At 42.3% G+C, this 15,500-nt stretch overlaps 1 protein-coding gene across 1 annotated transcript in view; it reads right to left on the bottom strand.

Annotated features, from left to right (window-relative positions):
- Nucleotides 1-775: 775 nt before the first annotated feature.
- The window catches only part of loxl4 (lysyl oxidase-like 4), a gene marked incomplete at its 5' end in the record, with an annotated part of 28,247 nt that continues 13,522 nt past the window's right edge, over nucleotides 776-15,500 (bottom strand). Inside the window, 8 exons of the mRNA XM_080016998.1 lie at nucleotides 776-895; nucleotides 2,271-2,382; nucleotides 9,983-10,119; nucleotides 10,626-10,741; nucleotides 12,199-12,442; nucleotides 12,517-12,679; nucleotides 12,758-12,925; nucleotides 13,081-13,235. Coding sequence (XP_079873124.1) covers nucleotides 825-895; nucleotides 2,271-2,382; nucleotides 9,983-10,119; nucleotides 10,626-10,741; nucleotides 12,199-12,442; nucleotides 12,517-12,679; nucleotides 12,758-12,925; nucleotides 13,081-13,235 — 1,166 coding nt within the window. The 3' untranslated portion in view covers nucleotides 776-824. The remainder of the gene's footprint in view (nucleotides 896-2,270; nucleotides 2,383-9,982; nucleotides 10,120-10,625; nucleotides 10,742-12,198; nucleotides 12,443-12,516; nucleotides 12,680-12,757; nucleotides 12,926-13,080; nucleotides 13,236-15,500) is intronic.

Genomic DNA, 15,500 nt, shown 5'->3' with positions numbered 1-15,500 from the left:
AATTGTGAACACTGATATTTAAAAGATAAAGTGCAAAGAATCACCTGACGTCCGTTAGAAATGTGTTAAAGTTAAACTGCAGTTTGACTTCTTACCAGTTTTTCGAAAATGCTGACTTTGTGATAACGACACCAAAGCTAAAATAGAAATTGCTCGTAATATGTAAAAAAAAAAAAAAACTATGAGGAAATTATTGTTCACAACAACACTGTTTAACAGAAAGTCAAAGAATTTAAGCCAATTACAAGAATCAAAGTAACCTGTGTTTCAAACCAACTAAATAGGATTTGCTAGTGAAATAATAATAATAATTGAAAAAACATTAAATATTGCTTTCCTTTTTGGGTTTTCATATTTTTCAACCCTCCTCTAACTGTAGTGTAGTGTTGCGCTTTTAGTTTCTCCAAAATTAAGTCTCCAAAAGAGATATAGAGTGACACTAGTGACACTACAGCGATTCATAGAGAATATATTTTGATTTTGAATAACTAAGTTAAGTTAACCAGTAGTCCACATTCACAGAAAATTGAATAGTTTGAATAAAAATCCAATAAATTTTTACTTAATTGACCTAAAAAAAAAAAAAACAACTGTGCTGGCACCTGTTTCCACTCTAGTTGTGGATGGAGGTTGGGGTTGAAAATGGAGTCTGTGTTTAATCCACATCAGCGGGGCGGTGGAGGGAGAGGTATCGTTTATTTCTTTGTGAGCTACTGTTAGCTCCTGAAGGTCCTCAGGCCCCTGGGGTCCCTGGTTGGGGGCCACAGACCTCAGCCCGCCCTGAGTAGTCTCTTGGTGCCAGCCCCCCGGGGTGGGGACGCTTTCTACACAAAGTTGTTGGTGATCTGCCGCTGGTGCTCAAACAGATCCTCTATCTCAGCACTGTAGGCGTCTCCTGAGAGGAGTCGGAGGAAAACACAGTCAGAGAGACAGAGACACAGTGAAGAAGAACTCAGAGCATTTAATGAAGCAAAAAGAAAAACTACTGTCGTGAAACATCAACATGTTTCATTTCAGTAAAAGTTTATAAGTACTTGCTCTTAGTGCTACTGTGCCTTTCTTTCTGCAGATTTAAAAAAAAAAATAGAGCAGTATGGGGCCATATATATACTGTATAAATATATATTTATATGTATATACACACACACTCAGTGCTGATAGGGTGACCAGATGCCAACAAACCAAATGTGGGATGAAGGCCTTATGTTCGTGTAGGACACGTTATCAATGCTGAGAGGCAGTCTAAACTTTTTGATATAATGTTTATCTAACTTAAAAAATAAAAAAATAAAGATTCTGCCCCTTAGCTCGTAAGATACCTCTGCTTTGCTCTTTGTGAGCCTCACATGTACTGTGACTCTTCACGTCGTATTTCCCTACGTGCAAAATTTAAAACTCTGACAAATCTAGCAAAGAAAACTCTCTGAGAATCACCTTCCACCGGCTTCAGCTATTTTTAAGTAGTTTCCCATTCTTGATTGTAGCTGCGTTTGCTTTTCTTTCTGCTTGTTTCCATCATATTCCGCCTAAATCTGCATTGTTTTCAGTGCGGTGTCCCACAGTAGCAAAGGCGTGGACGGGCCAAAACCTGCACGTGACCCACGCGTGCACAGTTAGATTGACACCCAATGCAGGCCGTGACGACAGCCTTTCCTGCTTTCTTCACAGCCATTGGATAAAAGCCAGATTTTTAGGAAGCATCCGACCTGCACTGGTTTCACTTTTGAGAACTAGAGCCAATCAAAATGCCTGGACGTCGTCTCAATATTTGGGATGCGGGACAAGGGATGGAAACGCTCTGCAGTACAACATAAAGAGGGACACGTGGTCACCGTAAGTACTGACCTTACACACTGTAATTGGACAGCGAAACATTTTCTGTTATGTTGGATGTGTACTCTAAATGTTTTGATTAATAATCAAACAATTACTACAGTATGAAAAGGTGAATAATATAATAAAGTACAGATTGTCTGCTTGGATTTGAGAGTATTCACATGAATTTGGGTTTCGTAGCTTTGAAATAACAACCTTTTTCATTCATAGTGTCCTCTTTTCGGGTAACCAAAAGTATTGTGACCGGTCGCTATTATGTTCAAATTTAATACTATTTATAATGTTTGGTTGGATACATTTTGTCTGGAATGATTTTGTATGAAGTCTCTGACCCAGTAGAGTCAAAAGTATAGATATTTGCTTTGGAACGTGGTGGAACGTACATAAGTGAAGTGGCAAAGAAACAAAGTGCTACTTCTCCTCCTTCTCCTCACCTGCGTGGCAGCCATACATATATGCTCTCTGGCCGTCGTATTTGCATCGACACCTCATCACGTTGTTCATGAAGTCAGACTCGGCCATGTCCAGCGAGGGGTTCACCTCCACCTGCGGAGATCACACTATGACTTTACTCCGAGGGTAAAAAAAGAGCGTGTGATATTTTTACTTTCCACACACACGTTTATTAGAAATCAGAGGGACCTGAAGTGGTTGAAGCGGAAAAAAAACATGTGCCGGTACTCCCCTTATTCACACGGGGGGGGGGGGGGGCACAGCTCGAGTGCCCCCCCCCCCCCCCCCCCGACGCAGCCCACTGCTTGTGCGTTCCAATAATTAAAAGAAAAAGTTTGCTCTGGCTGAATAAAATATGATATATTTTATAATATGTCCACTTGAGAGGACAGCTTGTGAGAAGTGCCGGTACGCAAGAAGATGTCACGGTACGCCAAAGAGTAAAATGTAAAAGTGCCCCCTGCTCGCTCTCTCTCTCTCTCTCTCTCTCTCTCTCTCTCTCGCCCTGTGTACTTAGTTATCTCTGAAGAAAGATGTCTGTACTCTTGTTGCCTATTTACCGGTTGACTGATTTGTCTATGGTTTTTGTCATGTTTCAAGTTGTGATTATGCAGTTGCTGCTGCTGTGACATGACTTACTGCAAATAAAGGAACCTCTCTCTCTCTCTCTCTCTCTCTTTCTCTCTCTATCGCTCTCTCTCTCTCCCTCTGTGTCCAGTATCTGAAGCCAGCGTTTGAGTGCCCGCTTCAGAGAGTCCTTTTAAAAAAAGTTCACTCGGTTGTAAAACAGTTTGTTAGGGAGCCTGTCATTAAAAGCTCTCTTGTCGGCTGCTATTGTTTTTTTTTATAGTCCAATCCTGTTTCACGGCCTGTAAAAAAAAAAAAAAAAAGAAAGAAAAGCCAGACGACTTTTCCATACACAATCTCTGCTTCGGAAAGATAAATAAACAGATATTCTGCCCTGAACTTTACACCGTGGAGACCTTGGGTCTGCAGGAACACATGTCTGGAACAAATGTCACACTGTGGTTAAATGCTGGGCTTCACCAGACTAATGCATGGCGAGGAACACACCATTTTTTTTTTCTTTAATGGGGAGCAATGTCATAAAGTGTTTTACAGCGTGTGTGTGTGTGTGTGTGTGTGTGTGTGTATGTGTGTGTGTTTGTGTGTGGGTGTGTGTGTGTGTGTGTGTGTGGGGGGGGGTGTGTGTGTGGGTGTGTGTGTGTGATGCAGAACGCTAATGCAGTTTTATGGACACAAAATGCAGATGTAGGATAATGCAGTCTCAGCATGGGCCACGGGTCGTTTTACTTTCACATTTTGCTTTTTTCCCACAACATGGATCGGCAACGATAATGTGTGATTTGAATTTTGGGACGTTGATGACTGGCGTGGAAACATGTTTGTGTGTGTATGTGTGTGTGTGTGTGTGTGTGTGTGTGTGTGTGTGTGTGTGTGTGTGTGTGTGTGTGTGAGTGTGTGTGTGTGTGTGTGTGTGTGTGTGCGTGTGCAAAATTGTCCCTATTCTGAGTGCTACTGTATATTGTACTAATAGTGTGTTATTTTGTGGAGCAGCATAACTGCTGATACAAAAATTCCCTTAATCCAGTCTGGTGATAATACTGAGAAGCCATTTACTCTAATAGCTGCTCTGTAAACTGCTACACCCAGTTTAAGTACAGGTTACAAACAGCTACAGAGGGAGTACATAAAAAAAATGTTTAAAAAAACTTTGTGAATGCACAGAATGTTTTTCGTGGGTAAATTGCAGTGTTGGACCTGGAGTGGATGAGGAATGTGTAGCTCGGTGAAGAAAGTGGCTGTAAAAAAAAAAAACAGGGTGAGGAATTCCTTGGTGGCAAATTAGCCGATCCTAATGGAAGAGGGGACGAGGTGACGTTGGACCGAGGGGGAGGCGGAAAGGAGAGGGAATTTGGGTATTTGGGGACTTTCATTAGCCTTGGGTGGTTCAAGGGCTTTCTTTCTTTCTAGATCTTTCTGAAGGAAAGTGGAACATCACCCCTTATCGCCTTTTAATCTGGTGCATAGTGCAATTCTGTACATTCTGACAGGCAGGCAGGCAGGCAGGCAGACAGACAGACAGACAGACAGACAGACAGAGACAGATAGATAGATAGATAGATAGATAGATAGATAGATAGATAGATAGATAGATAGATAGATAGATAGATAGATAGATAGATAGATAGATAGATAGATAGATAGATAGATAGATAGATAAATAGATAGACAGATAGATAGATAGATAGATAGATAGATAGATAGATAGATAGATAGATAGATAGATAGATAGATAGATAGATAGATAGATAGATAGATAGATAGATAGATAGATCCATAGATAAATCCATATATACATAGATAGCTGTGGGGCATGGGGAAGGAGAGGGGCGCAGATACATATACTAAAACTCAAACTAACCTGAAGAAAGTAAGCCACCGCGGGTAAATTGGGGGGGGGTCGTGTATTTATTACAATTTTAAATGCATGGCTTTAAATTTTGTTCTGACTAGCACAAAATAAAAGTGGGATACTGGTTTCCTGGGTTTGATTAAATTCAAGGTTGAGCGAGAATAGGGATATAGGGTTATCTCCTCAGTATGAATTCCATTCATTGATAGAATTTAACTGTATATAAATCCCAGCATTTGTGTGCCTGGCTGAAAATGTACCCATTAGCCAGTGCGGTATACATTTCCATGGTAACAGCCAGCTCCCCCAATCAGAGACATCGCTGGTACACTGACCAAAAGATCTGTGTATGAATATATTTGTCAGACCAGGAGTTAATTTCAAGGTACCGGTTAAGTTCAAATGCACGGAATCCATTCAAATATTACACTGAATTATGGGTAGTGTAGTACTTCTCCCCGACAATATATTTTTCTAAAAACAAAGTGTATATCGTACAGACTTCTGGCTTCTACAGGAGCCAAAGCAAATGATTATATATGTAGCGAACACAGCCAGGACGAACCCCTCGCTGAGATCACAGGATCTGTGACGCTTTTCTGCATTCCCAAACAATAAAGATGTAAATTATGACAGAATGAAGACAGACAGGAAGGCCGCATGGCTCTGCTTTGTTGTCTCGGCCAAGACTGTGTCAACAAACCCCTTCTTTCTTTCCCCTGCTTTCACCCATAACTGCATTCTCTCCTCTGATCAACACAGGGCCCCCATGGGGAGTCTGTTTCCAGGACCCGTCTAGGAGAAGGAGATGGACGAGTAATTTGTATCTGCAATCTCTCCTTTGTGTTTAAGTCTGAATTCATGTGAACCAAGGTCATATTAGTCCGTAATTGGTAAAGTAACATTATTTATGTAGATGTTTCTATGAAATATGATCCGACTCTCATCACTGTACGGCGTAAATTGGCGAATACTACCAATAGTTATACAGTGGTACCTCGACTTACGACTGCATCTACTTACAACTAATCCAAGATACGAGTAGCGATAGTCGGGAAAATTTGTATCGACTTGCGACTGACTGCTCCAAGATACGACCGTGGAAATTTGCAGTTGGCGCATCGACGGCCAGTCAGTAGTCAGTCAGCGGGCGACCTACATCATGTGTGCACGTTGTTCGTGGCTTATCCATATTTTTTTCATATTTACTGTGTTTGTGCTGTGTATTTTGTTTATTTTCATCCTTCATGATTTCATAATTAATATGGGAAAAATTGCTTCGACGTACGACTGTTTTAACATACGACCATTCTTATAGAATTGATTACAGTCGTAAGTCGAGGTACCACTGTATCCAAATGTATTAACTTTCATGTTGCCAGGTTGCCATCAAGAAGCCAACATGTGGAAATCACGGTAAACCACCAAGATTACAATGTTCTTTTTAATACTGTAAAATGTATTGTTCATTGTCCAAGATGATGATTTTATGACCTTTATTAGGAATGTTGAAATTATGTTTTAATAGTTAGTAATTAGAAATCGTCTCATTAATTTATCATGAATAATGTTACTGATGGTTTCCTAAGATGACGACATCTGAACAATGTGGGTTTTTTTAGTTTTTTTTTTAGATGTGGTATGTAAAACATTATCACAAGAGTTTGTTTGAAAAGCATTAATTGCGTTGAACATAGGGTTGTGTGAAGCTATGCTACTTTTTTGAGTTAAGAAATTACATTCGCTAATCAGGAAGAATCAGCAGCCAGTAAAAAAACTCTGCCTCCTATGCCATTTTTAGAAGTTTTACTTCTACTTCTACTCCTCAGTCTAGTGTTTAAAAGGAGCCATCAACCAGATATCGAGTGAGTGGGAAGGGTGTGTGTGCGTGTGTCTGTGTGTGTGTGTGTGTGTGTGTGTGTCTTTCCCTTTTTTATTCTATTTTAAGTTTTTTAACGTCTTTTCATTAAGTCTTTGTTTTTGCTAAAGTTTGCGCACAATTTAAACTATGACAGAGCAAGCCTGATTTAGTTGCCCAGCTGAAGAACTGCATTTTCTTATTTTCTTTCTTTTATTTTATCACCAAACCTTGCAGTTTTTGCAATGTTACATTATTTTGTTATTCTTGTTTTCAACTGATCCACGAAAGATTCAAGATTACTAATTACAGTTAGTGTAGCTAGATTATTTTGATTTGACACTCAACCACCACAAGAGAAGTGCACCGAAGATATCGCCATTCAACGAGGAAGTCATCAGAGGACTGAATCAGTTCACCTAGATTGACTCCATGATAGTGAAATCACGGCCTTCGGAGCACGCTGCACCGGAGACGTTCCGGTCCGCCTGGGAACTTTGGATTCTTTTCCCTGGCACCGTCCAAACCGCCGACCGCGGACGCCCACATTGCGTGGCTGAAAATCACCGGCAGATGAGACAAGCTGCATCGCTTGCCTATGACGTCACAGACCCCACTCACTCCACGTAAGCTTTGGAAAACCAGCTGAAACTCTTGTTCGCTCCTTGACGATTCGTATGCTTCTTGATAAGGATTGATGTTGAATTAAATTAATTCCCCCTTCTTTTTTTGAGAGAAGTTAACTGGCCGTAGTGGGTGCCTCGTTTTATTATTTTGACGAAAGAGTCACATAACTTCTTGCCTCACTATTGTCTCTGAGTTAGAATGTGCCACTATTTTTAAATCCTGTATTCAATAGCTTGTTTTCCTTATCATTTAATTTCCTATTGTTATTTTTCATATGTTTTACTTTTATTTCTGATTTATTACTGATTTATTCAATCAGTTAGCATGATAAAATAAATTCCATTTATTGGAAAGAAGTTTGTCTGCCGTAAATAAAGTCATTTAATATGATCATTTATTAGTTTAATAAACCATATAACGCTGCGTAAATTGATCCCATTTTTAACTAGTGCAATTTTGATTGTTAATGTTGTTATAATGCTGCATATGTATTGTGTAATGTTTACACAATTATTTATAAGTGTTTGAAACCCTAACCCTAAACCCTAACACTAAAAACTACAATTCTGTGCCATTTTGTTATGCATGTTGGTGCAATGGCCTCATGGGTAAAGTAGTTATATTATTATAAACCTTAAAAGGAAATTAAGGTACTGTAATGGTGAAAAACAACGTGCATGCTTTACGAGGGGAATATACCTAGGGCTTCAAAGGTGAGGTGGCTTCAAAAGTTTAGTGTCCACTGAAATCTCTCAAACTTACATATGTTAACTTAAAAGATGAGACCTTGTGTGTTTGGTTTTGTTCTACGAGAAAGTAAAAAAATCCAACCCTGCCATGGAAGTGCGGTGCCGAGTGTGGATTCCAAGACCATTCACAATCCAAATGGAATAAAATCAGATTTTCGTTTTACTTTGACTTAGAACCAAACTGACGATTCAACTCCATCTAACCTTCTGACCTATATTTCTTTCATCTCCCCTCTCTCTCTCTCTTTCCCTTCCTCTCCCATTTATCACCCTCCCTCCCTCCCTCCTCCCACTCTATATTTTTTCCCCCTCTAACCGCCAACGCACAGTGCATAGCTGTGGCAAGGTGCCACTTTAAAATTATGCCCCTGCATAACATACTTAAAATAAATCTGGTGAGCAAGTGTGAGTGCCTCCGTGTGTGTGTGTGTGTGCGTGCGTGTGTGCGTGCGTGCGTGCGTGCGTGTGTGTGTGTGTGTTAGTGCCCATTATGGCAAAATTGAACACATCTCAAACAAATAGAAAAGTGTAATTACCACTGGACCGCATTGACCAGTTCTAGGTAGAAACCAACAGACATTCGGTCATTTCACACGTTTAAACCCTCTTTTCCCAAAGATGGAGGGTAATTTGGAAGCGTCGTTCTCAGATCTGAGAGATGGACTTTTTGATGTGGGTTATTTTTTTCTGGCAACCTGGCAGCGAGTAATGACAGAAGGGGAGCGACGGGACCGCGGTGGCGAGGGGAGGTCTGAGCATGGATCTGGAGGTTTGGCTGAGAAACACTTCATTAAGTCGGAGTTAGTGTGTGTGTGTGTGTGTGTGTGTGTGTGTGTGTGTGTGTGTGTGTGTGTGTGTGTGTGTGTGTGTGTGTGTGTGTGTGTGTGTGTGTGTGTGCATGTGCGTGTGCTCCCAAACATGCAAGCCTCCTGTCTTCCTTTTTAATAGATCAGTGTCCTTTAATGTCACTCAATTTCTCTGTGACGAGGAGCTGAATCGTTTGCGAATGGAACAAAACAGTTACTTCTCCAATGCAATCATGACTTTCAGGGTCATTCTCATGAATTTGCCAGAAGACATGTCCGAAATAAATTGATACACATACACAATTCATTTCGGTACACGTAGCGACATTTCAATTAATTGATACACATAGAGAATGTGAAATAATTAATTAACATATTAAAGTACACAACTATGTGGCCCACTTAGTTGTTTTTAACTTTGATTATTATTAGTTATTGTTATTCTTATATTATTATTTTAGTGGTTTCTGTTTCTGTGCGATTCTTGTAACGAAATGCATTTCTGTAACACGTCTAAAATTTGGATGCTACATTGTTGCGTTAATGAAGGGTTACATTAGTGTAACAATGTATTTTTGTCCAGACTACTTACAGGAATAAATTTTTTGATAAGAAAAGCACAGAAAAAAAATTATATCATAGTTAAAAACAACTAAGTGGGTTTGTCGTAGGTGGAGTCTATTTTAGTATTTTAATGGATTCCGTGGATTTGAACTTAACCGGCACCTTGAAATGAACTCCTGGTCTGACAAATATATTCATACACAGATCTTTTGGTCAAAGTTACACATACTGCAAGTTTGCAGTATTTTGTGTTTTGTAGAGCAATGGCACTTCCAGCTTTTCAGATGGGGGTCAGAAATACTAAATATGGCAAAATTAAGTGACTTTGAGGGAAACTTGGTATTGCTGTAGTTGTCAGTGTGATGGGGGGATCATTTTAAGGGAGGTTTCTCACCATATTGCTCCAATTTTCCAAAAAGCTTAAATAGCAACCATATAAAAAATGTGAGCTATCGTCAACAAAAATAGTCGGGATGTAATGTAAAATGTAAATAAAAATGTCAAATGTAATTTAAAATGTAAATAATGTGTGTGCTGATGAGTAGACGGGCTGAAACTCACTTTAGTGAGTGACTGAAATAAGATAAGGCAGTTTTATTTTGTCTGGAACATGCAAAGCGAAAAAACAGGCATCAGGGATTAATCCACGAACCTGGAAAATGTAGTCTCCCGGCCGGACGTCAGTCACGTCCACCCACTGGCAGTCGATGTCGTGGCGATACGTGTCCCAGCATCCCTGCGAGATGCCCTGGTCGCCCATGTTGTAGCAGGAGAAACGTTTCTGTAGGCCTGGCCATGAATAAACATCACAAGATCACACACCGGTGTCTTTTATTTTCTTTTCTGTTAACTTGTTCATTGTTTCGGTTTATTTGTATTGTTTATCATTCAGTTTATTGTATATTGCCACTTTTGGACATTTATTTTAAGCAGGTTATTTGTCTATGGAATTCATTCACAAAATCACCCTGCAGTTGTTGTGAATATATCGGCTGCATCAAATTCGTCTCTGTATTATTCGCAATTTCGTGAAAATATCTTTTAAGAAGTTTGAAACAAGATAAAAAAATGTAAATGCTGTCAGTGCTCATGAGTGGCGTGACACTTTAAGAGCATTATGATTATTATACATAATTAATTGTTGTATTCATGAATTTATCTTACTCATTATTGTTAATATTATCATTATCATCATTATTGTTATTATTATTGTTATTATTATTGTTATTATTATTATTATTATTATTATTATTATTATTATTATTATTATAACGATATCATTACATCATCATTACCCTCTGGACAGTAGGTGTCCTCCAGACAGAAGCTGGCCTTGTGTCCCTCGGCCACTCTGGTGCCATTCAGTGTCAGCAGGTCGTAATGAGTGAACACCTCGATGCTGTGGTAGTGCCTGGAACAACACGGGAGACCAAGTTAGTGTTTGTGTGTATGTGTGTATGTGTGTGTGTGTGTGTGTATGTGTGTGTGTGTGTGTGTGTGTGTGTGTATGTGTGTGTACCTGCGAACATTAGAGCTAATTGAACACCAGCTTACTTCTGACCTCACTGCTAGAGCATGTGTGTGGGTGTCACACGGTAAACCCTCTCACAGAAGCCTGTTTTAGGCCTGTTTATCCATTCCCGGTCAATGGTGGGCTTTGAAACACACATTTGCACACGTACACACTCACACACACTGACACTCACAGGCTCACATAGCTCTCATGTGTTTTGGTAATAGATTAACTGAGGCGGGTTTCACGTACAACACCCCGCCTGTGGCTCGCCACTCATTTCCACCGACTGGCGATTGGGACAGCTAATGAATTCAGAGAGATGACAACAGCGTTTCGGGCCCACCGATAACTCACTGCAACATTGACGGCTTCAAACGGTGCCATGACGACAGACCCGCACGTGCTCCCGTCATCACACTGGAAAATGGCTCAGCTGGAGCTCACTGCGATGTTTTAATGGTCAACCCGAGGAGGACAATGTGTCATCTGTGCCAGACTGACGGATGGAGTGCTGCTGAACAAAGGCTCGTGTGTGTGTGAAGTCTGAGTTTTAAAAAGTTACCTGGGGAAACCCTGTTCAAACCACATGTAAAAGATCCTCAGGCGCTGAGGTCACACTTCCACGTGTTTTTTTTTTTTTTTTTTTTTCAAACCTGCGGCCATTTCAACTAAATTAAATTAAATTAAATTAAACAGAAGTCGACGTGGAGGCAATTACGCCGTTAAGCCGGCACAATTAAGTTTTGTGTAAGTCACAGGTGCTCGGCAGCCCCACACCCCTCTGCAAGCCGTGCAACCGCAGCGCTCCAAACCGCAGCTTTCGGCTAAAGGCTGGCAATTACAACTGAGCCCCCCCTCCCCACCGCCGTCGCCTCATAATGTTCATCTTTAACCCTGTGCCACCCGGCTGCACCTTCCTAAAAAGCTTTCTGTGCTGGTCCAATCTAAATATAGCCAAATTTCAGTATGAAACCAGTGCCGTCATCGACAACTGTTTAAACTTAACGTAACCCAATGTGGAACTAAGGTACAGTGGTCAAAGAGAATTTAACATTAACCAATAAATGCATGATAATAAAAAGTGCTTACATCTTCTAAATCAGTGGTTCTCAACTGGTCTAGGCTCAGGATCCACATTCGTCCTTAGACACAGATGTCAACAGTACACAAATGAACTACACGGTAAGAGCATCAGAACAAAACTCTTACATTTTCAAATAAAACTACCTCATGTCTTCATTTGATCATCTATTTACACCTTGGCTTGGCGTGGCGACACCTTGGTTTCAACCTGGTCGCGATACTACTAAAAGATGATCCGGCCCTAATTGCAGCCTCCATTGACCAAGTACCTGTGACACTGGTGCCAGGTCCAGCTCTCCCTCGTGGCCTTGGGCCTGAAGTCAGAGCGTCCCAGGTTCATGATGCGGGAGGAGAAGCGCAGCAGGCGCCGGTGTCCGTAGGGCCAGTTCATCCTGGCGGCCGAGGACGACAGGCAGTTCTCCTCGTTGGCGCAGGTCAGCAGGTGCAGTGGCCGGTCCTCCAGGTAGGTTGTCTCCTGGACCAGCTGGGCATCCAGCACCAGATCAGGGGCGGCTGCAGTGAGAGGGTCAGAGGTCAGCAGTCAAGTGAGGACAAGTGTTATTAATACAATCAGATGACTGTCTCACTCTCTGAGCAGGTGACCCCAGCAGCTCTGTTCCCGCCTCCTCGTGGGCAGTGCACGTGGTTGTTGCGGCGACACTGCTGGATGGACAGCTCGGTGCCGACGCAGTGGGTTCCGCTGAGAATCACGTCAGCTGAGTTGGGGTCTCCAGTCCAGTACCAGGTTTCCTAGCGGATGAAGGCAAGAGAAGGTCTCGTTAGGTTCGTCTTCAAATAGTAAAGTTTCTGCAGCAATAGTCTTTTTACCTGGTGAGCGCTTGAAGCGAAGCCCAGACCCAGTTGCCTACACACCACCATGGCCTCATTGATGCCCCAGTTCTCACTGCAGACCGAGCCCCAGCGCTTGCGGCCTCCCCCCTCCATCAGGACCTCCACACGACCCTCTCCAGACGCTCGGCCTCCAGCCAACCTCACCTGGAAAATCAATGCAGTTCAGTGGATCAATTCATATACTATCTGATGATCCTGGTCGGCTGCACACCTCCCTAATCATCAAAGGGTGCAGGGGGAAATGTACTGTGTACACTACATTGTTATTGATGTTTGGTCGCGATTCTCATTTCTCATACCGTGTTCTCCATGCCGGTCTTGGGGACGTTGCAGCGGACCGCCGCGTCCTGGTTGTGCTTGAACGTCCAGAGAGGAACCTCCTGGTAGAAGCAGTCTAGGATGGAGCGCTCCGTCCCCATACACTGGACGTTGTTCATGTGGATTGGCCCGGAACCTGGAGGAACAGAGCGGACAAGGGAATGGAAGAGAGGAACAGAATGGAAGGGCAAGGAGAGGATGGTAGGGCAGAGTGTGAGGAGAGCAATGGGAAGAAACAAAAAGAGAAGCAGCGTCACTGCACGTGTGGGGCCATGTCATCTGGACACGATGGCATCATGATGACTGTCACGCCCTGAGTCACAAAAATGCACACACACACTCACTAAAAGGTACACACATGACAAACAATGACAGCTGCCGATAAACACAGGTATGCCTTCCGTGAGTACAGAGCATGCTCCACGCTGGCTTTACAGCTCCTATCTTCCAGAGCCAAAGATTCCCTGATGCAGAAGTGCGATCGTATTTGTTCTATTTAGGATCTGAAGCACTTATTTTTTGCCACTGTGTCGCCACGAGCATCAAAACAACCATGTGGGGAGTCAATCGGCCTCGTGTGAGCAAAACAGAAAAGGCCAAGAAAAGACCAAATCAAAACACTAACAATTCATTCATCTGAGTCCTCCGCCCAAAAGAGAGGCTTGAAAGGCACTGTGTACAAAAAACAAAAATCGCCAACAATATGGTGAGGGCGGTATACAAAAATACAACTGTGTTTTTAGGAAAACAAAACAAAGAGTAGAATTTGTGCGCTCAAACAAAATGCTGTTGGAATGAACACTCCCACAACAGAAACCGCAAAAAAACAGAGTGAGAGAGAGAAAGAGAGAGAGAGAGAGTGAGAGGGGAAGGAGAAAGGGAAGATGGTTGGAATGGTATGGTGGAGGGGTGGATTGCAGACTGAGGGCCTGGACCCACTGCGTCTCTCTGTGGGTTTTGGGCAGATTGTGGCTCTGGCTCCATGTCGGTCACAGTTGCGCGGTGCCGTGCAGCCATCCTTAAATGTGACAACAACAAAAAAATAAAAACAGAAAGAAATGCTCGCCACTTCCGCCTCCATCTGAGCGGAGAAGATGGCCGCGGACGAGATCTGAACCCCCACTGTTTAAGTTATCAAGACAAACACAGCGACCACATGAGGGTGTTCTCTAAATGTCACATACTGGATTTGGACTGTGCTTTTGGGAAATGCAGGCGGGTCTGAAATGGATCCCGAGAAAAAACAGCTCCACATGTGCAGTGCATGTACATGTATCCATTGGGAGGATTGTACCTCCGTAGTTCTGAATGGTATATACTGGTTGTACTGTATCCCGAAGTTAAAATTACACACCGAGGCGGAAATATACCGACGTCGGTCAGGAGAGGAAATAGAGACGGAGACATTAACCCTATAATTTACCTCGCTGATTATGATGATAAATGTGCTGATGATGGGGGTTGGACTGGTGGGGCGGGGTCTCCACCATGTTTAAACTAAGCTCTCACCCAGGATGATTTATCAATATGGATGGGCATAAAGAATGATATTTTTGGAGGGGGGGGGGGGGGGGGGGGTTCTTAATAGAACCAGTATTGTGACAGTTCTCACGTTCCTCACCAAATCCAACGTTCCTAAAGCGATTTGAATTAATTCTGTCTGGAGCTGTTAAGCTGCTTAAACGTACTTGTTTCAGGAAGATACTGTAGCAAGAAGTTTGTTGATACACCGGATAACAGCATTTCTGAGTGTGGCGGTAAAACAGAAATACGTACGTTTTCATTCCGAGTACAATCTCCCTCATTTAGGGCTTTGGTTTACGTTCCTCTGACCGGTTTGTCCCGAGTCCTGGTCTCAACCATCCACATCAGATCTCCCAGTAGAACAACAAAAGAACATTAAAGCTTCATTTCAAATGAAGTGTCTCCTGTTCAGTCTTTTTACAAGAGGCATGTCGAGTAAAAGTCTGACGAACAACAAGCGACAGCCGACACGGTGAATGAAACGGCCGCATTAGAAGAGATTAGAGAAGTTTAAGAGAGGGAGAGTTCGGTCACATACTTTTTGGGAATAGCACAAATAGTTGGTTAGCGGTCAGACGGGGAACCCTTTCCTTTTCCTTGCTCAAATTAGCCTGCTTTTCAGGAGCTTTAATGTCGAGTTTGTCGTGTTTTTCTTTCCATGAAAGTCTCTCTTTCTCTTTCTATGGATCCAGTCCAATTCTCTCTCTGGTCAAATCGGTTCAATCCCTGAGTCGAGCCAGGCCTGAGTAGTAAAACAACACAGGTTACATTTGTAATGCAGTTTGGGTTTCTTTTCCTGACGCCATTAACGCGGAAAATCTGAAATTTTCCTCGTTTGACCCTTCAAACCTTCTGTAAATCTAAACCCAAAAGCTTG

Source organism: Zeus faber (genome assembly GCF_960531495.2).
Source record: "Zeus faber genome assembly, chromosome: 16".
Lineage (NCBI taxonomy): Eukaryota > Metazoa > Chordata > Actinopteri > Zeiformes > Zeidae > Zeus > Zeus faber.
The sequence above is the reverse complement of the archived record's forward strand: the minus strand, read 5'-3'. Positions and strand labels throughout refer to the sequence as shown.